The following is a 26,487-nucleotide window of genomic DNA, read 5'->3' as shown; positions in this document are numbered from 1 at the left end:
CAGAAAAAATTCCAGGCCAATGTTAATTTTAAGCACAATTTAAACAAAAATTTAAGCACAATTATTCCTTCAGTGTAATGCAGGTGATATTTCCAGGTTGAAAAAAGCAGAAAGTATATTTTCATCCAAAGGAGATTTCTTTAAAGAGATGATTTTAACAGCTACATAAGCTAAAATAATGCATTTTCCCTGGTCTTAATAAACTATATTCTGATTTTGAAAATGCATTCTTCAATTATTTTTTAAATCCAAATAATTCTTACAATTTCTTAGGTCTTTTAAATATCTTCCCGTCATCTTGCTGGTAGTAACTTGCCCTCAACCATATGCTTAGGTGATCCTTTATATCCTTCCAAAAGGTACCTTTCTCAAATACAAACATGACTACTTTAAAAAATTTAGTGACTCCTTCACCACCTCCACCCCCAGATGCATACAGCCTAGAGTTCAGAGCGGCATTCCAGGTCCTCCACCCTCTGGCCCCACATCTTTTTTCAGCCTTCACTGCTGCTGGCCTTCTGACCCATTCATTCAACCAGCATTCTATTAGGCACCTAACAAGTGCTAGTCCCGGTGCTCAGTCCTGGGGCAAGAGTGATGTGGCACAACTTCCGCCCTTCGGGGAGCCTATATAGTGTGTTGGAAAACCCAACAACTGTGACAGTGAGACATGAACATGCAAGCCCTGTAAAGAGTGCACTGGGAATACAGGAGAGAGGGCAAGGCAATAAGTACCCTCCAACTCCTTAGTAAAAGCCAACGCAGATCCTACAGGATGGTAGTGGAGAGGAGTGCTTGGTCTCCTTTTGGCGATTGCCTTTTTCCATGTGATTCATCTTTAGGGGAATCTCTCGCACTAATTCGTTATCACCAACACACTGGCCTCAGGGAGGCACTGCACTGCTTTTATTGCTCTAGCCTAAGTATAATCTCAATTTTTTTCCCTTAAGCCTCCAAGTAACAGCTGAGTCTGGGCTGAAATATTTAAACAAGACCTGACAGAACGCTAGGGGAGAAGCAGAAAAGTAATACCATGATAGGCAACTAGATAATCTGACAAAATATAACTAACTCCTTCAAAATATAACTACCCTCCTTCCCTGCTGTAGAACTGCCTCTAGTGGAAGATGCTTTCTCTTCCCTATCATCACAGAGCACCCGCAGGTTTATCTGAGCTTCCAGAAGCCCAGACATGGTTACCAAGGTCCAGAGAGATACAGAAATTTCATTTCCTATTTGAGACAGACCCTCCTTCCAAGCCCTAGTTTCTGGTACATGAACTTGCCTTGTCTTCAGATGGATGACACTGGGAATGCCCTTTAGGGGAGATTGCATCAACCCACAGTCTTGTTAATGGCCCTGCCCTGTGGTTTCACAGGGAAAGAATATCAAAATACAAGCCTGTAAGATCTCCATTCACACATACATAGGTCAAAGGGGTATACGTTGGGGATAGTGCTGGGGAGGAATTAATTTCATTATAAGGGACCCCTAAAGTGGGGAGGAGTCACGGGAAGCTTCATGAGAAGGTGAAATGGGTACTGAAAGTCATGTAGAAGTTAGCCAGATAGAGAAGGCTGGAAAGCAAAGTGAGTAAAATAAATTTTAGAAAGAGTGAAGAACCTCTGTAGAGAGGCCCTAAGGAGTATCCTATCTACCAGTCATCTAGTTTGGCTAGAGCTTAGAGCCCAGGGGGAAATGGAGAGAGTAGAGGCTGGAGAAGATGAGACAGCCAAGTCCTGGCTCTCAAAGGGCTGTGGGTGCCATGCTGCTGAGCACAGGCCCCCACCTGAAGGGGCTGGGAAGCCATGGAGAATTTTAAGTTGGGAGCAACATGACCAGGTTCTTGTTCTGAAAAAAATCTCTTTTTAGCAGAAGTGAGGAATTAATTGGCAAAGGATGAAAATGAAGGTAGAAAGGCCAGTTAAGAAGCGATGGTAACCACCTAGAGGGGTGGGATAGGGAGGGTGGGAGGGAGACACAAGAGGGAGGAGATATGGGGATATATGTTTATGTATAGCTGATTCACTTTGTTATACAGCAGCAACTAACACACCATTGTAAAGCAATTATACTCCAATAAAGATGTTTAAAAAAAAAAAAAAGAAGCGATGGTAATAGTAGGCCATAAATGAAGTCCTAGTCTAAGGCACTGGCAGTACAGATGAGCAGGGGATAAATGGAAAAATTCAACAGATATTTGGAAATTAGATTCAAAAAGACTTTATGACTATTTAGATGTTGGTGGTGAGGTTATGGGAAAGGTATAGAGCAATGGTATCTAATAGAACTTTCCGCAGTGATGGAAATGTACTATGATCTGTGCTGCCCAATATAACAGCCGCGAGCCACATAAGCCACTTAGCACTTGAAATGTGGCCAGTGCAACTGAGGAACTACATTTAATTAATTTAATTTAATTTAAATAGCCACCTGTGGCTATTGGCTACCATATTGGGCAGTGAAGATCTGGAGGAACTCCTAGGATTTTGGAACTGAGTGGATGGCTGGTGCCATTCACTGCAGTAGAGAATACAAGAAGGAGGATATGGGAGAGAAGATCATGAATTCAAGATGGACAAGTTATGTTTCAAGTGAAGATACCTGTATGACAGGCAGATGGCAACTCCTGAATACCAGGAGTAGGTATTCAAGCTGGGCAAGGGCTAGAGATGTAGATCTGGAAGCTTTGAACATGGCAGCTGAGCTGCAGCCAGACCAGAGTACCATCCCTCCCAGAACAGCCTCTGGGCCTTTGCTTGTCTTGTTACGTTCTGCCTTCCTTCAGTCTGCCAAACTCCTGTTCAAGGCTTAGGTCAGAAATACCCCCCCTAACTACCAAAATCAAACTGCCTCTTTGTCCTCTTGGCACACTGTGAACAACTTGGAATAGGAACTGAGTCTCACTTACTTTGTGCCCTAACACCTGTCACAGTGGAAAGGTGCACACAGTAGGTGCTCATTCTGTATTTGTGAAACCAATATGGAGAATAGGCTTCACAGCCTCTTGGGGTTTTTTTTGTTTTGTTTTGTTTTTTTGCGGTACGCGGGCCTCTCACTGCTGTGGCCTCTCCCGTTGTGGAGCACAGGCTCCGGACGCTCAGGCTCAGCGGCCATGGCTCACGCGCCCAGCCGCTCCGCGGCATGTGGGATCTTCCCAGACCGGGGCACAAACCCGTGTCCCCTGCATCGGCAGGCGGACTCTCAACCACTGCACCACCAGGGAAGCCCTTCACAGCCTCTTTGGACAGAGGTGAATCTGTCCATTTATTCCCTGCTCTTCATCCTCAGAATGTATATTGTGTCCTGCTCTGTGTCATGTTTTCTAATTGCGATGGCAAAAATAGAGCCCCCCAGAAAAGAAATGACTAGAGATGGTCAGTGTCAGCACTGACACTGTCCCCATAAAGGATCACGAAATGGAAATTGCACCTTCCCCTTAACCACTGCTTCAACCCAAACACTGGCAGAGGGCACAGTCCTATGTTTAGAGCTATCTCTCTGGCCTCTGCTGCCTTTTTTTAGTTGAGAGAACCATCAGAAGTCTAGTTCCACTCAGGGAGTTCTGGCTTGTGGCCAGCGAACATGTACAGAGACCCAAACTAGCATGGCTCTGGGCTCTTTTATTCATGTATTCAGTGGGTGGCAATGAGGTGCCCACTCTGTGCTAGGTACTGAGCACTAAGCAAAAGCATTTAAATTGGGAGCAACATGACCAGGTTCTTGTTCTGAAAAAAATCTCTTTTTAGCAGAAGTGAGGAATTAATTGGCTGGAAGTCCTAGTCTAAGGCACTGGCAGTACAGATGAGCAGGGGATAAATGGAAAAATTCAACAGATATTTGGAAATTAGATTCAAAAAGACTTTATGACTATTTAGATGTTGGTGGTGAGGTTATGGGAAAGGTCTCTGCCCTCAGGGGAGAATCAGAAATTAATCCAAGAAGCATAGAAATAAATGTCAAATTTATCCCTGATCACTCCTATAAGGGAGAGGGGGAACTTGACATAAGCGGGGCGGGGAGGGGGGCGGTGTCTGGGAAACATCCCCCAAGGTAGTGATGGCTAAGATCTGAAGGAAGGCCAGGAGGTGACCAGGCCAGGGGACAGAGGGAGGCAAGAGCAAAGGAGACAGCTGTGGCAGGAAGGGCACATGGGGCGGTGGCTGAAGAGCTGAGAGCCAGTCTGGCTGGAACCGACAGAGCAAGGGAGCATGCTGCAAGGCACCCTCAAGGGGAGTGGGGAGGCCGGCCATGGGAGAGGCCTTTGGTCTTTATCATAAGGATGATGGGAAATTATTGAAGTGTTTTAAGTGGGGGAGGTGAGACCACATTAGCATTTTGAAAAGATCGCTCTGATGGCAGTGAGGATAACAGACTGGAAGGGTCCCGGAGCAGGTGTGGAGGAGCATGGCGAAGTGGACATATCTAGAGCTATTTAAGATATTTATGACTGATGTTAATTTAATTTGTAGGAAACAGCCTTAGCTAAGCTAGATAGGACTCAATTTAGGAATGGAAGCTAAATGTGAAAATTTATGACTGACTGAATTTTCCATTTTTTTCTCCTATATAGGCAATTGATTGAAGGAACAGATGTTCTTCATCAACTAGAATTGGTTCCAACAGAGAACGAAAGACCAATACAACAATGTGTAATTATTGACAGTGGAGAGTTTTATGCCTAACCTTCATATCAGTATTTTCTGACGATTTATTATTGTATATCTGATCAGCTGTTTCTACATTTAATTAAAGTGTTTGTTAAAATTTGATTTGAAAGCTGTGGCGGATGCTGTAGGTTAGCTCTCCCAACACCCAATCCCTCCCCATTTTCCTTTCTTGCCTAAAGCAAAATACACAATTTTCTAGCCTCCTTTGCAGCTAGGAGTAGCCATGGGATACTGTTCTGGCCAGTGAGACAGCAGCAGAATGCCAGTGGTCCTGCCCCTTCCCCTCTATCCAGTCTTGAATGCAGAGAGGCTGGAGCCATGAAGGAAAGGCCAAGAGAACAACAGAGGTGTCAGCCCCAATTCTTGAGCTGCGGGACCAATACCAGCAACTCCCTATGTCTAGATTTCTTGCTATCTGAGACAAATAGATCCCTGTTTGTTGGTCAATTATTGTTACTTGTAGTCAAAACCATTCTTAATTTAGCAGCAGTACCTAATGGCCTTTGAATCCTAAAACATTTGTACCTATAACAGAATTATGTTGGTGTCTGTAATTATATTTCTGCCATAAGAAAATTGGTAAATAACCAAATAGAGAGGCAACAGAAAAAAATTCATTGTAATATTTCGTTGTTTATACATAACATTCAGAAAGGGATATACACTTTAGATGGTTTTATGAATAGAATGCTTGTCTCTGAGCCATACCAACCATATGAAAACCAAGGGCTTGGGTTATAGTCCCTGTGGTGGTGGACTCCTGAGATGTTACTGGGATCCAGCTTTATCAGCTGCCCCTTAAGCTGAGATTCTCAAACCCACGTCCCCTACGGAAGCTTTTAGACAAAGACTACAGGACCCTGTCCTTGACCTGCAGAGTCTCTAGATGGGGGACAGGGATTCTGCGCATTTGCTTAGCTCTCTCCCCAGAGGTTCTTATTTAAGCCACCTGGGCACTGGGCACTTGGGAATCACTGCAAGACATAAGCAACATGTTTCAGCCCCCTTTTTGCAGTCAGTGAGGTGCTTGCCTCTGTTAGTGGTGACTGCGCTCAGCTGCCGCCACCACTGCTGTCGAACTGCTGCTCTGCCCAGACCCACTGCACTTCTCTTGCCCTTAAGTGAAGGTTTGTCTTCCAAGCACCATCTCTCTTTGAGCTGATCTTAAGGAGACAGCCCCCTAATTGACCTGGGGCTTGCCAAAGGGAGGCAAAGGATTTTTAAAAACTTTTAATTTTGAAATGATTATAGGTTCACAAGCAATTGCAAAAATAGAACAGAGCAGCCCTGTGTACAGATCACCGTTTCCCCAGGGGTCCTATCTTACACTACAGTATAACATCAAAACCAGGCAACTGACAATGGCAGAGTTGTCATTTTATCCTGTATATTGTAGATCTGTGTGAGTGGCACCACAATAAAGACACAGAACTTTTTCAGCACCACAAAAGCCTCCCTCTGGCTAGCCCTTTATAGTTAACCTACTCCCTTGCTCCCATCCGGCATCTATATATACCTCTATCTTCCTCCCTTCCTTCCTTTCTTTCTCTCTCCTTCCCTCTCTCTCTCTCTTTTCCTGTCTCTCTCTCTCCCTCCTCCCTCCCTCCCTCTCTCTCTCTCTCTAATAACAGCTTCATTGCTATTGCCATATGGTTCTATCCTAAGCTCTGAGGTGGACGGTGAGGAAGCGTACTGCCTGTGTCACCTTCTCAAGTGACCCAGGGGCAGCAGAATGTTAAGAATGTGTGTTCTAGAGCCAGACAGCCTGAGTTTGAATCCTGGCTCTGCCCTTCCCTTGCTGCATGAACTCAGGTAAGAACTTCACTGTGCCTCTATTGCCTCATCTCAAAACAGCAGTACCTACCACACAGAGCTGCTGTGAGGGTTCAGGGGATCAGGAATTTGTAGACAGGATCTAGAATACGACCAAGTGCTCGATACACATGATTAATAAAATCCTGGTATATGACCTTCAGAGTGTTGTCTAGGAACTTGTATTTTTAAAAAACTCCTCAATGACTGATTAACAGCCAGATTTGGGAAACACTGAAGAGGAGGTATCTCCTCCTCTTCTACTCTTAGGAGTTTTGGCCAACCTGAGAATTCAAGCTGTTTGTATGAAGCCTCCAGATCCACTCCCTGGGCCTTTGGAGGGGTTCCTCCAGTCACACTGGTGACACCTCAAACAAAGGGGCGCTGGGCTTGCCGCAGAGGCTCTCAGCAACTCCTGAAGCATGCAATGAAAGAAACTGACACGTTGCAAAGGTCCTGGTTAAAACATTACAGGAATTAGTCACGTAATAACAAGCAGCAGAGCAATTCTTACTGGCAATGAACCTGTATATTAGGGCATTAAGCATCTTTCTGATATTGTGAAAGAACTGGGATATTTGCATGGGTGTAAGAAACTGATGCCAGCTCCCCTTTTTTTCAGTTTGGCTGCAATGTAAAGGTAGAACTCTGCTAACCACCTAAAGGATGGCAAGTTCATGGTCACTTTGTTTGCTCTCACTTCCCACTTTTAGGCTGTGTAGAAACTTTAGTCACAGATTGTATATGCAGTGGTTCTTACTGCCATCATTTAAAGGTACATGCACTGATACTTCTGTCTTAGAATATATTGTCTTAGAATGATTTATGTTTAACTATATTGTTTGGAGAAACTGATTGTTACAGAGGACTCAGAAGCTTATCCCAGTTAACTCCAAATATAAGACTTTGATTTAACCAAAATGAAAGATTCCGATTTGATTAAACAGAAGGAATTCTAAATTTGTCCAAGTCTACAAATATGAGAGTAAAGGCATTCTGATGCTTTGTACAAAATGTTAGCTATGTGACCTAGCCCTAAATGCTGATATGGCCAAGTCAAGTACATATGCTCTGTCTTACGCCAAGCCATGTGAATAAGCAGAGTGTGGTATCGTTTCATTTTGTTTATTTTGGGAGATTGGAGATAAATATTTTAAATTCTGTCTAAAGAATATGTTTTCCCCAACTCCGAACAATGCCAGCTATTTGTTAATGAACGAATAGGCTGGCAACCTCAGGATTCCATACTATTTACATTTTATACATATTTAAAATCAGGTGTGTTTGTTTTAGTCCCAGCTAGCTAGCAAAATGGTGCCCAAATCACTTAACCTTGCATTTTCTTCATTTGTAAAAAGAACAAATAGGAGTAAAGAAGTTGTTAGCGCCCTTCAGGCTCTAAAACTTCAGTGGTTCCCTGCGTAAATTTATAAAATCAATACTATTATCTACTTTTGGGCTTCAATTTCACTAGTAAAATCGGGGTACATCTATCTCATAGTGGTTTGAGGATTGAGATAATTTGTGAAGACACCACGAATGATCCTTGACACATAGCAGAAATTTGATAAAAATTATCTTCCCATCCGGAATGTCAACCCACAAAAAACAGAGAAACTGCCACTGATAGAAAGAACATCATTATCATTTCAAGAAACAGCAAGTCCCTGTTATGCTCAGTGTTAGCTATTCTCACTAACATACTAATTTCCAATTGACTGAATTAATTCAAAGGTATATCCTCAAAATTAAAATTAATCTCTATCAACCTAGTGATACTCTTTCCCTCATGGAAACTCATTTTTTAAACTACTATATTGCTTATACCATCCACTACCCTTCCCAAAATGGAATCGCAACTTAAACTTGCAAATCTAGTTGGTCCATATCTCCAATAAATTTTATACATCATACAAAATGTAACAAACTCAGTAGTAACACATAAAACACAAATTACAAAGTTTGACACTTGATAGGGGGCTTTGAAAACGTGGTGAATCATAGGTTCTTCTACTTCAGTGAGCATCAGAAATGCTTGAGCCTATTAAAACACAGATTCCTGGGCCTCACACCAGTTTCCCATTCAGTGGATCTGGAGTGGGTTGGAGAATTTGCATTTTTAACATGTACCAGGTGATGATGATCTGCTGGCCTGGAGACCACACGTTAAGAACCACTGGGATATATTAAAGTCATAGATACATGAGAGACTTGTGGCATACAGGTATGCAGAACAAATAAAAAAGTTATTAAACGCTAAAGTGTGACAACAGAAAAGAATGAGAAAAAATGATGAGACAAGAAACTGATTTCATCAAAGCAGCAGGGAGGTATGCAAACACTGATCAATCAGAAGGGATAGCAACTAGAGGCCTGGTGCAGGGTCCTAGAGCTCTTGGCTGGGCTGGAAGTGAGCCCTCCGCTTCTAGAGAGGCAACAGGGCAGTCTGGGGTTTCAGAAGAGTGACTGGGACCCTTGCTTGGGCTGCTTGGGCAGTGATCTTTACCATTCAGTACAGAATCAGTTGAACATTTTAATAAGCAGAATATCCATCAGGGTGTGTTCCGACTGAAAAGCAGCACTCCAAGACAGGATTGGGAGGAGCACAAAGGATGCCTGGGCACAGGGGGAAGTAGTGGGTAATGCTGGTATCAGAAAGCTGCCTGGGTGTAGTTTACTTTGAACTCGGGGGTTGTTCCTAAGGAATGAGTTATTAACAAGTCTTCATTCTGTTTCCTAAAGGACTAAGAGATATAATGGGAAAAGCTCTAGCCTGCCCAGGATTTAAAGCAGTATAGAAATAAAAATAAATGTGTCTCAAATGCCAGCCTAAAGGGAACCTAGGCTGGGCTCCAAGACTCCTGCATATCCAGTAGTTTTGTGTTGCTTGTACCATAACCTTACATACCTTTGTAAAACAAGCAAAAACCCAAATAAAGAAACAAAAACTTCACAACATGTCTTGCTTGATGTAATTTTGTAGAGGATTCACCACTAAGAATTGCAGCCACTTAGGAGAATAGTTCTCCACAGGTTATAGTGTAAAGCAGTCTTCTCAGACTTTAATAGGTGCACATATGGATCTCGTTAAAATGCAGATTGTGATTCAGGAGGTCTGAGGTGAGGCCTGACCTGCATTTCTAACAAGTTTTCAAGTGGTATGAATGGTATTGGTTCATGAACCAGGCTTAGAGAAGCAAGGGTAAAGTAGTGGTTTGCAACCTAAGCTGCAGACAAGAAACACCTGGGGAGTTTTTACAACTCCTGAAGCCCAGACTTTATTCCAGATGAATTAAATCAGTACCCAGGCATCAGTATTTTTCAAAACGTCTGGGTGGTTCCTATTTTCAGCCAAGGTTGAGAACACCTGCTTTAAAGTGTAATGCTCCCCTGTGAAACCCTGGAACAATTATCAAGGAAATACCATAGTCCAAGTGGAGAGCATCTAGTATTTTATCACCAATCCTAATCACAGTGTTAACAGTAAGAATACGAATACACAGTTTTAGCTCACTGTTAATATTTGACTTATTACAATCCTTCTCTAGTTTTGTTGAAAGTTATTTAAATATTACACAAGGTTTAATACCTGTTAAAACTGTATTATACGCATGTAAATCAAGAAGTTAGAACACTCCCTTACATCATACACAAAAATAAAATGAAAATGGCTTAACTTAAATATGACATGACAACATAAAACTCCTAGAAGAGAACATAGGCAGAACATTTTCTGACATAAATCGTAGCAACGTTTTCTTAGGTCAGTCTCCCAAGGCAAAATAAATAAAGACAAAAGTAAGCAAATTGGACCTAATCAAATGTAAAAGCTTTTGCACAGCAAAGGAAGCCATAAACAAAACGAAAAAACAACCTGCGGACTGGGAGAAAATATTTGCAAAGGATGCAACCGACAAGGGCTTAATTTCCAAAATATATAAACAGCTCATGGAACTTCGTAACAAAAAAAACAAACAACTGTATCAAAAAATGGGCAGAAGATCTAAACAAGACATTTATCCAAAAAAGACATACAGATGGCCAACAGGCACATGAAAAGATGCTCAATATGGCTAATTATTAGAGAAATGCAAGTCAAAACTACAATGAGGGACTTCCCTGGTGGTGCAGTAGTTAAGACTCTGTGCTCCAAATGCAGGGGGCCGGGGTTCAATCCCTGGTCAGGGAACTAGATCCCACATGCATGCCACAACTAAGAGTATGCATGCCACAACTAAGGAGCCCGCGAGCCACCACTAAGATGCGGCGCAACCAAATGAATAAATATTTTAAAAAAAAAGTTGACTCGTGCCTTCATTTGGTCTGGTGTCAGATGGTTATGTGCTAAATAAATACCGTGTGAGAAATATCCTGAGAAAAGAAATACCTTTCTTTGTTTGAAGGCTGATAATGAGACCTCACTTACTTGTCTGTACTCTCACGCTTCTGGCCATAGGTTGGATCAGTCAAAAACCGAGTTTCTTGTTTACATCCAAGCAAATCTCCAACTAGTGTAGTTGATGGAACAAATATTCATAGTCATGAGGGTACAGAAGCATCCCACTGATCCGATTTTAGGGTTAGGAAAGGCTTCAAGTTTAGGTAAAAAATGATAAAGCACTTATGCAGTCTTCTTTTTTGGCGTTTCCATAGAAAAGCAGATCTCAAAAGCAACTGATGTTGTTATTTTATTAGACTAAATGCACGTTAATTAAAATTAGATGATAATACAAATAGCTGAAAACAGCGTTAAATACAGCTTTTATAACCTAAGTTCTACCATTTGATATAAGCATGGCTGCACTTCTGAATATTTTTGTGAGTTGGGCATCAGATGGCGCTCACCCTTACTAAAAGCCTGAGCTGTGACAGAATATTAACAGGCATTTCGAAAACCGGCCCTGACGCCAAGCAATTGTGCTTTACGGTCAAGTCTCTTTTTAAGTTTCGGTTTCTTCACCTGTAAAGTGGGGGTGGGAACAGACCAGATGGATTTCCAACCCGTAGCGTCTTTCTTTGTTTGATTCTTCGACTACAGCGGTGGCACAGACTGGCTGCTGCTACCGCTGGCTGAAATCGCCAGATTTAGATAAGTCAGGGTGGGAAAGCGTAACAGAGGTAGACAGTGTGCGTTCCCGGCTGGAAGGCAGGAGACCGCTTTCGGTGTTTCAGCCGCTCACATTACGTGGGCGGCGGAGCAGAAACTCCTTAACCGCGTGGTGCCTCCATTTCCCTGGGGTGTCCCAGCACAAGGTTACAGAATTCCAGCAAAATCGACTTTCAAGGAAAAAAGCGCGGGTCCTACGAAGCATACTTATGCAAGCACGTTGGGAACGCGGGAGGACAGTACAAACTTAATTCTTCCTCAACTAAACGCCTGAAAACAACTTCCGCCCAGCGGGTCTCAGGTCTGGGAAGTGCTGCCCCGCAGGTCACGTGGGACCAAGCTGGTTGTTCGCGAGGACTCCGTCGCCACATCATGTAGGTTGTTCCATCTAAGCCGGGGGGAAGCCTTCTCTATTACAGGAACGAGAAAAGCCCAGCCGCGCCCTGTGTGGCAACCTGAGGGCAAATAAGAGTTTCCTGTGTCTAGGCAGTTTCTTCGCTTGGCCAGTACAGTCGCTTTGGGGAAAATCTTGCCTCAGTTTCCTCTCGATTCCTCTGTTCCCCCTTCCGTAGGATTCCAGTTGGTATCGCCGGCTCCCCGCCTCCGCACGCCGCCCTCACGTGACACCGGCGCGCTCCCGCGGGGGGAGCCGGGTCTGAGAGGCGGCGCCGCAGGAGACGGAGGGACGGGCGCAACGTTGGGTGTCTTAGCTTTTGCTCCAAGGCCAGCGCGGAGGACGCGATGTCGGGGCTCTTTCGCCCGCTGCTTTTGGCCGCTGGCTGCCTGGCCTCGCTTTGCGTGATGACCGCAGCTCAGAACACCACCCTGGCCCCGAACACGACTGCACCCTCGGTTCTACCGACCACCACCACCACCACGACAGCGCCGATGCCGCCGCCGACCCTCGCGACGGTCACCACTCCAGCACCAGGTGGGCGCCGGCCCAAAGGGCTTTCTGCTCTCGCCCCCCCGCTGGCCCTCTCCCTGCCGGTGGTGCGCGCGGGGCCGGGGCGGGCCGCGGTCCGGCAACATGGCGGCCCGTCCGAGTCCGGCCGGGGACGGGCCGAAGTGGCCGCTGTTGGGGATCGCCCCGGGGGGAAGGGGCGGCTGAGCCTTGGGGCCGTTGGGCTGTTTCCGGCCCAACAGTGTTCTGCCCGCCTGGAGGTGTTGTTTAAAAGTGCCTCGTAATCTCCATCCTCACTTCAGGCTCCGAAGAGGGGACGTGGCTTTCTTCCGTGGTGGCGGCAGTGAGGTTGATTATGGGGCGAGGCTACCGCCTCCAAAGTTGGCGATGAGACCGAACTCCCTCTCTCTGGGGTTAGTCGTTTGTCCACCCAGGTCTTCTTTTCGAAGGGAGGCTTCTCCCGAAGTTGGCGAAAGAAGGAAAGAGACGCTGCAAACTAATGCTTGCTGGTGTCTTAGCCCTAGGTCTGAAAAAATAAGTCGTTTGATATTTAATTATATCGGTTTTGCGGATAGGTATGGGATATATTTGAGGCTTGAGCATTTAATTAATTAAAATTTTGCACTCCGTGCTGTGTGCAAAGGAGAAAAAGTACCTATTCGTGTACCCGGTGCTTCGCATGTATCTGTTAGTATTTTAGGCTAAACTAGAAGATAAGTGGTGAAACCTAGGAGGTGGATGGAGATAAAGTAACTCCGCCAGAACCATGTGTTTAGTAGATTGTGAGGCTGAGATTGGAACCCAGGTTTGTCGTTCTTCTAAAACTAGATCAGGACCTTTTGTTAAGCTCTGCAGTCGATTTGGAGACTGGTTGAGGCATACACTGAATCTTACAGCAGAAATTGTCAATGCCGTGACAACACGCACGAGAGGAGGGAAGATAAATTTTAAATTAAGGTGAAGAACCTTAGATATGTAAAACTTGCAGTCTAGTGTGATTGGTTATCCTAGTTAATATTGGGTAAGGAGTAACTGGCATATAGACCGAAGACTTGAAGTGTAAGAATTTTTACCTTTTGTTTTTAGGCCGATCACGTTGTTTTACAATATCTTCTCTAGTTTTTGTATTTTGTAGGAGTTTAATGACATATATAGTAAACTTAATGTTATTTGTTAAATTTAGAAAGATGTAATGGTAAAATTCAAACATCTTTTAATGAAGAAAGGAAATTGCAGTACAATACTGGAGATTCTAACCGCACTATTCCTAAGATGATAGAGCAGAATTTGTTTTCCGCTTATTTGGTAGTTTCCTCCTAGAATTTTTTTCGAGGGGGGGGTTGGGGTGGGGTGTGTGTGTGTTTAAAGAGAGGCTTGGAAATATGTTAATTGCATTTGTGTAATTGAAATGAGTGCAAAGGAGATGATTTGTGTTTTATGTTAAGTGGTGGTTGGATAAACTGCAGCCTGAAAGGCAGCAAGTTTAGTTCATTGTAAATAACATACACTATGCTACCCAAATATTCATCATCAAGCACAGAAGATTTTAAACAACTAGCATTTACAAACCTCTGAAGAACTTATTTCTACTTTATGACTCCCTGCCACTCCCCGAAGGGTATGGTATATGTCCCAATCTCTGATAGATATTGAAATGCAATGTGTTTATGCAGAACTATTTTTTAGGCACGGGGAAAGCAAATGAGAATGTTTTTTGGAGGCATCTAGCTTCTAGGAAAATGTATAGAGCCTAACTCTATAGTCCATTTGTTTGTCCAGACTTTGAATTGTAGTTAGCTGCCTTAGATGTCCTGTCTCAGAGCCGTTTGGCTTAAATTATTGACAAAGACCTTGCTAACTTGTTAAATTATGTGATTGTAGCCCCCTCCAGATGTGTTGTCTCTTATCCTCCCGTCATGGAAAACCCCGGAAAGAGTGGACCGTTTATGAATTACCGATCTCAGATTTTTCAGGATAGGCATCATCGGAGCTTGGGTTCAACCTGTAATAAATCTTTATTACTATTAAAAATTGCAGTTCACATCTCATGTTTTGGGGCAGTGATTTCCTTGTGTATAGTGTTGGCCTCGCAACAGCCTTTTTTCCAGTATTTTTCTTTTTTAAGGAACACTCAAGAAACTCTTGAGTGTCTGAAATAGTTGCTGTGCAAAAAGGGGTTGTTTAGATAGGTATCAAGAAATATTGAGCGTTCCCACTAGCTTATGCTTTTTCCCCCCTTTCTCTTGAGTTGACTTCTGGCTTCATAAGTTTTTTATAATGATAGGAATTTTTTAGTAAGCCACTTTATAATGTTTTTTTTTTCTGTGTGTGGTTTTAAAAGAACACGTAAGATCTACCCTCTTAATAGATTTTTACGTGTACTGTACAGTATTAACTGTTAGCACAGAAGATCTCCAGAATTTTTCATCTTCCTTGAAGCTTTATACTCATTGAACAGCAAACCTCCATTTCCCCTCTCCCAGCTCCTGGCAACCACCATTTTACCTTCTGCTTCAGACTTTGACCATTTTAGATACTTTATATAAGTGGAATCATGCAGTATTTGTTCTTCTGTGACTGGCTATTTTCACTTAGCATAATGTCCTCAAGGTTCATCCATGTTGTAGTGTATAAAAGGATTTCTTTTTTTTTAATGGCTGAATAGTATTCCCTTGTATGTGTATAACACATTTATCCATTCATCTGTGGATGGGTTATACAGTTTTGCCATTTTCTTGAAATAGTAAGTCTGGTACTGTATGTAATACTTGCTGTTGTTTAAAAACGGTAACTAGTACAAACTCAAAATAAGATACCAATTAATTGATTTTATATATTTTAACCCCCACTCCTACCCTCAGAAATCTGTGAAAGCCGCAACAACTGTGTTTCCTGTTTTGACCCTAATGCTGCTAACACTACCTGCTTTTGGATAGAGTGTAAAGGTAAGAAACTTTGGGATTGCTTTAATTTTGAGAGTTCAGTATTGTTTTGTTCTAACATTTAAAAAATACTGCAAGGTATTCTTGAACACTTGAAACTTATGTAAAACATTTGGGATGGTGTGCATTACTTATTTTGCAAATCAAATACTTTTCCTTTAAACTTAAACCAATTGCTTAATACTCTCCCTAAAATCTTTTGTTGTCTCCCATGCTCCCCCCTTTAATTTCTTAGACTTGATAATTAAGGCTCGATAGCTTTAAAAGGAGAAGAAATTTTAGACCTTTGTGGTTAGGTTAAGTGTACTAGTACTCTGAAATTAGCTGTGAGAGAAAGCTGTGGAATTTTCCCCTGAAAACTGTTCCCCAGTAAAATGTTTGAGGCATTTATCTTCTGTAGATGTCCTACTAGATGAACTATAAAGAGACCTTATGAAGCATTGTTGGATACTTAGATATGGGAGAATGAGGTGGGAAAAGAGTGACTTTTTTTGTGCTACTGTTAAGTTTTAAAGTTGTCTTTAATTTGATTGAGGGATAAAGAGCTAGATGGAGATAGTTTGAAATGCCAATAAGGTTTTTGTTAGAACCACCGGATTACAGCATAAATTATTCTGTTTTCTTAAGGTAAGATGGTTGCATTTTTTTCTTATCAGTAAAACAATTTCTCAGGTTTTTTGTTTTATATATAAAGAAAAAGCCAAAGCTACATGTTAAGCTTTATTATTCTTCATTGAAAAATTGAAGAGTTCTGGCAATTATGTCACTACGTAACAAAGTTTAAAAGCCTCTTTTAAAATTAAGGTATTAGCTTAAGTTTGAATTAAATTAACTTTTTTGTTGTATAAGGGTCACTTTTCTTTAGGTGATAAAATGGAATTTAAGAGTGTGCCCCTCCCCTCTTGTATGGCAGAGTTGGCAAGTTTTGGAGATTGAATGCCTGCCTTACTGTAGGATATGTTGGGGAAGCTTTCCCTTGCTGGTGCTACAAGTCTTCCCATCCAGGAAAGTGGTTTTAGAAAGTGTAGAAGACTAAAGCAGAGATCTGGAACAGAGATCCCACTGCTGCTATGGGGCACCTCTCATGTTTACTAAGCCTTTATTAGTTTCTAAGGACTTCCCCCTACTGACTCAGCCCTCTTGTGGATTCTAGCAACCTTCCTGGTATAGTACCACAATTCTGAGATATACGTGTTTCTGACTTATCTGTTCAGTATATTCGTGTGGATTTTAAAAGGATGTTTGGAGAGATCCTATGTAATATGTCTAAAACAAGGGGAAAAAGATAATAACAAAGTATTTTGTTTATCTGTGGACTTCTAGAGAGTTTATACCTGAGTTCGATTTTTGGAAGCAACTCTGGAGCATAGTAACAAAGTCAAAGATAATGTGAATAATTGATGCTCTTCCCGTCCCCTTCCAATAACAGGTAAAAGCTACTGTTCAGATAATTCAACAGTTAGTGATTGCAAGGTGGTGAACAGCACCGAATTCTGTACTGGTAAGTATTCACATTGGCGTCTGGGGAAAGTGGCTACAAAGAGGTAAGGAAGATCATTGCCTCGGGAAGCCTTATTTCAATATTTGGTTTAAAGCATTTCCATAATTCTAATCTCATTACAAACTTGGATCTGAATAGTATATTCATATTGATTGCTGAAAGGACAGTGTTCTGAAGCTTGATTTAGTCATTTGCTGGTACATACCGTGGAGTGCTGTACAGATATCTCCTCCTCTGTGTTTTTTTTTTAACTCTTCCAGATACTCACTGTATTTTACACCCTCTCTTTATTTGCATTTTACAGGCCTGGACAACCTTGTTCTGGCACTTTCTTGATTATGGTACTGGTGATTATCACAGTCTGGATCAGTTTGTGCTATGGTTAAATGAATCCTCTCTGTATTCCTCCATTTTCTGTACTTTGGTTTGGGGAACTTGGTTATTTAACCTTTACTCTGCCCAGGAAATAGTTTTTAAAAATTCCTAGATGAAAACTGATTTTTCTAACAAGATTATAAATTAATTGGAAAGTCAAACTCCTAATTTGGTGTGTAGATAATAAGTAGAATAAAAGATTTTTCTGGAGTGTGTCAGTAACCTTGAAAGACTACCTGTAACTGTTTAATTTTGGTAGGGGTTTCCCCATTCCTCTCGCCTCCCCCCATCCCAAGTTGAACTTTGTAACTGAAACTTTGATTAGTATCAGATCAGTTATACCCAATGTAGAGTCCATAATATGGTTTAGGTGGTAAATGAACAAACAGTTTTAATATTTATTTTAATGTGTGTGTACCTGTGATTTTATGATAATATTGTTTAGAAGTAAGATTAAGTATAGAATTTTAAAATACATTGAAGAAAAACTGAATAAGTAATTCTACTCATTTGATGATGTATCAGTTAGAATTAGTTTTGGCTATCAAGGACATAAAACCCCAAATTAATATGGTTTAATTGATAGATTAGTTTGGCTCTTGTGTAAAGGAAATCTGGGTTTCAGTGCAGCTAGAGGGCTAGAGAGGCATCTCTACAACCATTAGACCCAGGCTCCTTCTAGGTTTTTACTGTGTCATTCCTCAGAAATGGCTTTGACCTTATTCTCCAAGGTGAATGCTTATGTTCCAGCCATCAAAATGGTTTTCCTGCCAACAGGAAGAGGAAGGGAAAGTGAGAGACCCCTACCTTACAGATACTTCCTAGCAGTTGCACATGGCTACCTAGCTGCAGGGGAGGCTAAGAAATGTCTTTGCATGGGAGGCTGTCACTAAAAATTGGTGCTATTTCGAAAGAAGGGAAGGCCAATATTGGGACAGAGCAACTCTCTACTCCATATGTGGCATTTAAATGAAAACATTGTGAAAGTGGCACTCAGATGACTGCAGGTTGGGAAATAGTGTTACAGATTGTGATATTTTAGACAGCTTTGACTTACATGTGTGTTTGTTTTTTTAAATAGTGCCCACTGCCACACCATTGCCAACCAATTCTACAGGTAATACAAGATAATTGACTCTTTTCCCCCTCCTTTGAAGGTTTTTAAGCTTTTTTTGATGAATAACTTTAGTAATTAAATATCTAAAAATCAGTATGATTTTAAAAATGAGTAGACGTAGTCTTGGACTACAGTAATTACATTAACGTGTACTATTTGTGACAGTGAAACATAACTATAGTGTTTCACGTTCATTGAATTTGAGCAGATTTGCCATAGCTTTGTACATTGAGTCTGCAAACAGCTTTTTGTGCATTTTGTGGAACTCTAAGGAAATATAGAAGCCTAAAGGAAATTAATTCTCATCATCCATAGGTACACCAAAAGGTTTTCAGTTCTTCCAGACTTTTCTCTTTGTGTATCTAAATAAATACACTTATTAGGAAATTGGATGATATGGCCATGCAGGTTTGAATTGTTCTCCCTGTTAACTGCACACGTTGTTGTATGCACTTTACCCATCTACTCTTGGTTGGATAGTTAGATCATCTTTCATTCTTCATGCAGTGAATATCTTATAGGAAAGTATTTGCTGTCATCTCTGGTAGGATTGATTCAAACAGCATTCTCTGTCAGAGGATATGATTATCTTAAGACTCTTAATAATGATTGCTTTCCAGAAAGATATGCTTTTCATTCCTATCAACAACTGGAAAGTTTTTTACCACATCTTCAACAGCAATTAAATAGTATCTCCTTGTAAAAATCTTTACCAATTTGATAGTAAGACTAAATAATTAAAAAACATCTTCTCCACGACAAGTACTAGGCTAGAAGATAGGGATATAGGAACACAAGTAAGATAGTATTTTGTCTGTTGTAGGAACTATGAAAGGTCGGGAAGCACAGTGTGTTGGGGGATTTGTAGGAAGGTGTGTGTGTTGAGTAATATGTGGTGACAGCTTCCTGGAGATGTTGACTGAGTCTTGAAATTACCCTGGTAAAATCCGAGAGGAACTTCCCAAGTGGAGCAGGCTGGTTAGCTCATGTGAAGGAGAGGTAAAAGAGTATAATAAAGTCAGGGAATTGGCATTTGGAGTGTCCAGTACAAGGCGAGAACAAGTTAAGCTGGACAGTCAACAGGTCAAGAGCCAGATTGGGACGTGCCATTGTATACTTTGCTGGTGGGTTGGAAGCATGATGAGATTTGCATTTTAATAAAATAACTTACTTTAACTGTGTAGAGAGGTGAGTGGAAAGAGGCAAGAGTGAACACAGATGAGATATGCTATTGCAGTAATTCTAGAGAACTAATAGCGGAGGAGTTGCAGATGTATGCAAATTGGCTTAGGAAGTAGAAAGGAAAGCACTTGATGATTGAGGTGATGGGAGAACTCTGCTACACAGCACAGATAAGTTAACCATTGTAGGCAGTGGTAGAGTCCACTGGAGCAGCTTTGAGAGAGAACAGGGCTTGAGGACCAGGCTCTTGGGAACAGTAATGTCTAAGAGGTGGGAAGAGGACTGGATAAGAAACTGAGTAGGGATGGGCAGAGAAGTAAGCCCAGAGACGTGTGCCTAAGAAAACCTGTGTTTGTGTGTGTAGGCGTTTTAAGTGTAGTTTTTCAGAGGAAAAAGTAGTCAAATGGTGTAACGAGGCTAAGAACTCATTTTGAAAGACTTTGGCAGTGTTGAGCTAGCTTGTACCAGCTTCTGCTGGCACAGCTCATCCCCCCTGTACCCTCAGTGATACTATGTTGGCAGCTTGAATTAATGGCTACAATGGGAGTAGTCACTCCATGGAAATCTGCAAATTCTACAGAAAGTATTTTGGAGAGCAAACAGTTGTGTGCTGATAAAACCACCAGAAGTCATTGACAAGGAGGATGTGTTAAAAGTTGATGAAAGCAGAGATACTGAAAGAATATGGATTTCCAGAAGGTAGGATATGAACAGAGAGGGGCAGAGGAGGAAATAGTTTCCCCAAAACTATTGTGGGTTGCTTTTCATTTCTTCCTTATGAATCTTGATGTAGTTCTACTTACTCTACACTGGGTTCTCCTGTGATCTCCTTGAGTGTCTTTTGTTTTCTCTCTTTGGTTCTGTGAAGTGGAAGGAGGTCAGGGCTTGCTTGCAGAAAATGCATCAATTGAGTGGTAATTAGTGGTTGAAGAGCAGCCTTTGTATGGTCTCTTTCCATGTCAGCTGCTGAAGAGAGCAAGTGAGAAATAAAGGAACTGTTAAAGAAACGATGCAAGGAGAATCTGATTTATGTAGATAGGCTTTCAGTGAGGTTAATTATATAGTCTAACACCAGTACAAATAATATAAGTATTATAAACATAAATAAAAATATTTATAGGTAACATAATATCTTACAGTAGAATGACTAAATTATATTAGAAATACAGTGGAAAATATATTAAGTAGAAAACAAACTGTGTTAAGTAGTTCCAGTACAATTTTATTTTTTTGTTGTATACATGTCTAGAAAAATGGCCAGCAGGAAGTAACATGTTTCTCAGAATGATAGAGTCACTTAAATGCTTCTACTGTATTTTCTAAATTTTCTATCACCAGTAGCAGCTTTTATAACCTATGAATTATTTTTTTAAATGAAAGGAACATAGGGTAGGTCAACAAGGTATTCCCTAAGTAGTGCCTGATTTTGAAAATTTTACCAGTGTAATACTTCGGTTAAAAGTAAAAATATGTAAATGTTTTGCCTATTTCAAAAAATGAATTATTTTTTTAAAAGTGAGGGCAACTTTTACAAATACCCAAAAATTAAACCTCATAGCTCTGCCTTCATTGATTATGTAGTGGGCTTCTGGTGCTTCAGAGATTTAAACCAGTGCAGATTTCAAAATTAAAATACATATATATATATATATATATATATATATATATATATCTTTTACCATGTTCAGAGGGTGGTAGCGAGAAACAAATAGCAAATTTGCAAATTTTTTCCCCTAAGGTTGTCAGACAAAATTAGTATTTTAAGATTGAAAAGAATTTGATATATGTTTAATTTATGAAGTATATTTTTTGTTTCACAGAATGTATAAGCAACAAAAACTTTGAAGGGATTATGAGTCTTAAAATAACCATACCCTCTAATCTAGGAATTCTGTATAAGAATCAGTCCTATCAGAGATGAGATCAAATATTACCCTGTAAGATGTTCATAGCATGCAGAAATGAAAGATGACCTAAATGTCCAACCAAGAGCTGGACCGCGGTGCTTACAGTTAGAGAGAAAGGGGTACAAATAAATGTGTGTGAACATATCATAGCGTTTGCTAATATCTATTAGTAGTATCGATACTATCAGAAGTCTCAATATAGTGCTTTAGTTCCTAAAATGTTTTTACATTCAAACTGACTCTTCCCATGAGTGCATTTCTTTAGAGACACTCATGCAGTATGGTAGAGAGAGCTTACCCTTGGGCTCTTAATATCATTTAGATGGGGAATGATGGCCCCAGGGCACCTGTTCTTTTAAATAAAATTTTTGGGAACACAGCCATGTCCATTCATTTGCTTGTTGTCTTTGACTGCTGGTGCATTACACAGTGCACAAAGTCTAAAATATTTACTGTCTGCCTCATTAAGAAAAGTTTTCCAAGCCCTGGAAATGAAGAAGATAAGCAAATCTTGATACTTACATAGACTGAATTGTATTTGTTTCTTACCTGACTTATTAAAGTTAATAGTTTTTGTCTTGGAAGCAAGATTATTGGGAAAGAACTTGTAGTTCCCTCACCTAAATACTAATTCTTGCCCTTCTGTGTGTCTTTTTGCAACTTTATCCAAGTGTATACATAAATTTTTATACTTAGATATGTACATAGATGTTAACATAGATAGAAGTTTTTGATTGCTTAATGTTTTAAAATACACTTCAGAGCTAATATTTTGGATGCATAGATATGTTATTGAACCATTAACTGAGATTTGGCCTTTATTCTCTAAACAATTTGAAAGCATGTTGAAGTGGTAGTAGTGTTTCTAAAAGATGCTAGATAATTGAGAAATTTAAAATTTTAATACATTTTGTTTACATTCCAGCTAAAACCACAACTCCGCCTTCCCCTTCTACAGCTTCCACCACAGCTACTACATCAGGTAATTGAGGTTTTTTTAAACTAACAGCGGGGTAGGATGTGTGTGCTGTGTTGCCTTTTACTATTTCTGCTATCACTGTCCAATTTTATTCATGAATAGTTATGAACTGAAATTCATCTCTTGTATTTGGAGGACCAAGATAGTAGGCTGTTAAAGCAATAAGATAGGTTTGCTGAGAGTCTTCTTCTGGATTTTTAAAGTGTAATCACATTTGGCATGACATGTTAGAATTAAACAGTAATGGTTTTCCAAAACCCTTTCAGTACAACCTGTAGGTGAAATCTAATTTCTTATAACTTAAAAATTAAATACTGATTATTGTTAGGGATTCGTTGTGTGCTGTATTAGACCATGGCAATTTGAGTGAAGGTAATATAGCCATCCTTTTTGCTGTGAAGGGTCTAAAAAGCCAAGATCACTACCAAATGTGCACCTCATATTTCTTACCATTTCTTATATTCCTTTATAACCTTTGATAGTGTGTGTGAAAATTAACTTTTTATTAATTAATGATTTGACATGTTATTAACTGAATCATATTTAGGTTATGCCACAGGGCACTGTAGGTACACAGGTTAGGAACCCTTCCCTCCAGCCATATTTGTAATACTGTTTTGATTCTCATGAATATTTTATGGGTTTTTTGATCCTTTTGGTTTCATTCTTGTGCTACCTTTCTCTAAATTGCAGCGAAGCCATTCTGTCTTCACAAGAAGAAATACAGAACAGTTGTAATTAATTTTAAAGCTGGCCAACTTAAACAGCCACAGGAACCAGTGTTTATTTGCTATTCCAGTTAAGAAAATAAACTTTATTTTAAATATAAAATTGTTGGGACTTCCCTGGTGGTCCAGTGGTTAAGAGTCCACACTTCCACTGCAGGGGGCGTGGGTTGGATCCCTTGGTCGGGGAACGAAGATCCTGTGTGCCGCGTGGCACAGCCAAAAATTTTAAAAAAAGAAAGAAATTGCTTTTTGTTAAAGTGGATGGTGCTCCACTTGAAACATTTTAGTCTCTGGAAAGGAATTTTTGTTTTGTTTCTTGTTGAAACATTTTACTGCCTGAAAAGGAATTTAAATTTTTGTGCTTTATTTCCTTTGGTAATACTTTTTCATTATAACATTTTCAGAGTAAAATTTAAATGTCTTTAATGGTGAGTTCTGCTTGTTAGAATTACAAATTGAAGATTTATAAGATTATAATTGTAGATTATTAAGATTACTTTTGTAATTTGAAAAACTAATCAAATTTTTATTTACCTTATATATTTAGTAAAATGCAAAAGTTGTATAAATTTTAAACACAAATATTAATATTTACTCTAGCAATTAACTAAAATATGTAGTCTGAAGAAACCAGGTTTTAAAAGTGCTTGACATGTTCCCAGGGCATAATGTGCCAGGAGAGTCATTTTTGTCATTTTCATATTTGAAATTATATAGCAGCATTGACCATTTGATGTTGCTGGATAGAATGAAGAACGGGATTGGTAAATGGTCGTCTTCCTCAATTAGGAAGCTGTAAAGACTTGACACGAGAGGAAATACTTCATAGAATTTAACACATGGCAAAAAAGAAGCTCAGGTGAGTCTTGAAATTATAGAGGATCATGAGACTTATTAAGTGTTGTTATTTCTTTCATCTCATTTAACAGGTACAACTAATACCACTTTAGCTCCGACTACACAACCTGCGCGGAAGTCTACGTTTGATGCAGCCAGTTTCATTGGAGGAATTGTCCTTGTCTTGGGTGTGCAGGCTGTAATTTTCTTTCTCTATAAATTCTGCAAATCTAAAGAACGAAACTACCACACTCTGTAAACAGACCCGCTAAATTAACAAGGACTGGTGTGTAACTCACTGAAACCAAAACATTATCTTTCAAGATGTCCCACATGGAAGACGCTATTCTAGGATCTTTAATTTTTCAAAGGATGCATATAGGAGCATCGCCCTTGAAGAAAAATCAGTGAAATCTATTTGCTCAACGGGAATATGTAAAATATTCTGCATGAATCCTTGTGGCTGTCTTCTTTTATTTTAAATGGCTGCTGCTGTGGGATTATGTTCTCTCTTCTTGACATGCCAAATGTAACTCTGTAAGTGATGGAAAACATTGTCCTGCGCAGACAACCTCATGACTCTTTTGGCAATTTAAATGTAGTTATTTTAAAGCCTGAAAGCTGCATTTTTTCATCCTAACTCAGGATGTAGTTTAGTGACCAGAATTGAGAAGAATGTGCCAAATGAGCATCAATCAGGTGGATTTGGGGCTATCGTTGCAAAAGTGGAATAAATTTATAAATTTAATATCCTTAGAGTAAAATTTTGTGCTTGATAAGTTATTTTTTCTACATTAGAAAAAAGATGCCACACAGGGAATTACATTCCAGATTTAAAGAAATGAATGGAAAGGATACAAAACATTAAAGTGTAGCAGGTTATTGTTCATACTTGTAAAGCACCTTATATCATTGAGAAAATAAAGAACAGTGCCTTAAAAGACAGACTGAAAGGTAGACTGTAACTTAAAATGTTGGTGATTTGTTCTTTCACATTAATGAAGGGAAGGGTTGGTCTGAGGATGTAACTGTTGATGTGAGCAGTAGTAAACCTGCTTTTAGATACCATACTGTTAGTACTCAATTGAAAACTTACCTACTTTATTTCAAGCCTGAGTAATCTAAAGGATGTTATACAAAGTCAAAAGCTTTCATCTATTGAATCTCCCAACGTTTTGCTTATGGCTGTTAAAAAGTATAGAGATAAAGTTGATTTAATTATATTTTCCTTTGTACTTCAAAAAATTATCCTAACACTGTTGTACCTTAAAAGGATTTCTACGAAGCTTTCTGGAAAAGTAACTTCTGTAAGGCAAGAAAGAAAAGTTGTTTTAGAATCATTTATTAACTCTTTAAATGAGACAATCATTTTAAGTTTTGAGACAGCAAACGTGAGCAGTGTAATTTCATGAAAATTTTAGTTGATCAGATTACTGTAGATTTTTAATGATGATCACCCTGGATAAACAGGTTGTACTTTTTTTCTCCTTTTCCATCCTTTTCTTCTGAGTTTCAATTGCTGTAGTATAAGCATGCATACTTTTATTTCTTTAGCTTCCTTATGAAGCACTAGTTTTTTCAGGTTTAGAGGGATACTTCGTCCCTGCCTTTGACACATTGGATTAGTTCAGAGGCTTAAATCAGTTTAAAATGAGCTTTTGCTTTTCTAGGTCATTAAGGTTTTTTGTTTTAGTTTCTTTAGCCTATAGTGGCTATGTTTAGCACTTGGTTTTCAATATTTTATAGTAAGAAATGACAAGTTGCTTTGGTCCATTTCATAAGCCAGAATTCCTTACATTTAGATAATTAAAGGTTCTTAAAATGAAGATTTACTGTTTATTCTTTACTTGCTGGTACAGCTAAAGTTTGTTTTACTTGCACATTGGTACATATACCTAATGTTTTCAAGTGCCTTAATTGTTTAAAATCTCTGGCTTCAAAGGTTTTTGGGGAAAGGTAGGCTTACCTCACATTTTTGTTTCCCTCAGTAGTAATATTTTAGGTACCTCACAAAAAATTTTATTATGGTGCCATGGCTATTAGTTTTTAGTGAGTGCTTTAAGATACAAGATTCAGTTGAAAACATACAGAATTTCCATTCTCCCAAAGTGGTAAAAATTAGCTACAATGGTATAATTGTCAATTACCTAGATAGGAATACCTTGCCACACATTAATGTTAACACTATAGCTACTTTTGTGAAAATATAGCTGATGAAGCCTCTCATCTTCTGTAATTTTGAATACTACTCTAACAGAATCATAATATGGAATTAGATTTTACAAAAAGAGCTCTTACAACAGAACTCACAGGCTTTTCCCCTCTTCCTTTAGCAGTTTAGTATCTTGAGCCATTAATAATTTTTGGGTTCTTTTTAATCCAGAAGGTATATAGAAACCTTTTCAGATTTTTCATCTGATTTGTTC

The 26,487-nt window shown here is 39.8% G+C and overlaps 2 protein-coding genes and 1 long non-coding RNA gene across 5 annotated transcripts in view; 2 read left to right on the top strand and 1 right to left on the bottom strand.

Annotated features, from left to right (window-relative positions):
* The window catches only part of PPIL6 (peptidylprolyl isomerase like 6), a 34,682-nt gene extending 29,421 nt beyond the window's left edge, over positions 1-5,261 (top strand). For 2 of the 3 annotated variants that reach the window (XM_079939853.1, XM_079939852.1), the window contains one exon: positions 4,574-5,261. In XM_079939853.1, coding sequence (XP_079795979.1) covers positions 4,574-4,685 — 112 coding nt within the window. In that variant the 3' untranslated portion in view covers positions 4,686-5,261. The remainder of the gene's footprint in view (positions 1-4,573) is intronic. The other variant, XM_079939855.1, reaches the window with a different exon arrangement.
* The window catches only part of LOC307195616, a 41,283-nt gene extending 29,184 nt beyond the window's left edge, over positions 1-12,099 (bottom strand). The window contains exon 1 of the long non-coding RNA XR_013830894.1: positions 10,909-12,099. This is a non-coding gene — a long non-coding RNA (uncharacterized lncRNA). The remainder of the gene's footprint in view (positions 1-10,908) is intronic.
* A 61-nt stretch (positions 12,100-12,160) lies between these two features.
* On the top strand, positions 12,161-26,066 carry CD164 (CD164 molecule). Its single transcript, XM_079938628.1, has 6 exons — positions 12,161-12,520; positions 15,355-15,438; positions 16,865-16,936; positions 18,393-18,428; positions 22,443-22,499; positions 24,154-26,066. Exons 1-6 carry the CDS (start codon positions 12,331-12,333, stop codon positions 24,318-24,320), a joined length of 606 nt encoding a protein of 201 aa, XP_079794754.1. The 5' UTR covers positions 12,161-12,330; the 3' UTR covers positions 24,321-26,066.
* Positions 26,067-26,487: the final 421 nt, after the last annotated feature.

Source organism: Stenella coeruleoalba (assembly GCF_951394435.1).
Source record: "Stenella coeruleoalba genome assembly, chromosome: 12".
Taxonomy (NCBI): domain Eukaryota; kingdom Metazoa; phylum Chordata; class Mammalia; order Artiodactyla; family Delphinidae; genus Stenella; species Stenella coeruleoalba.
This window is presented reverse-complemented; position numbering and strand designations above follow the sequence as displayed.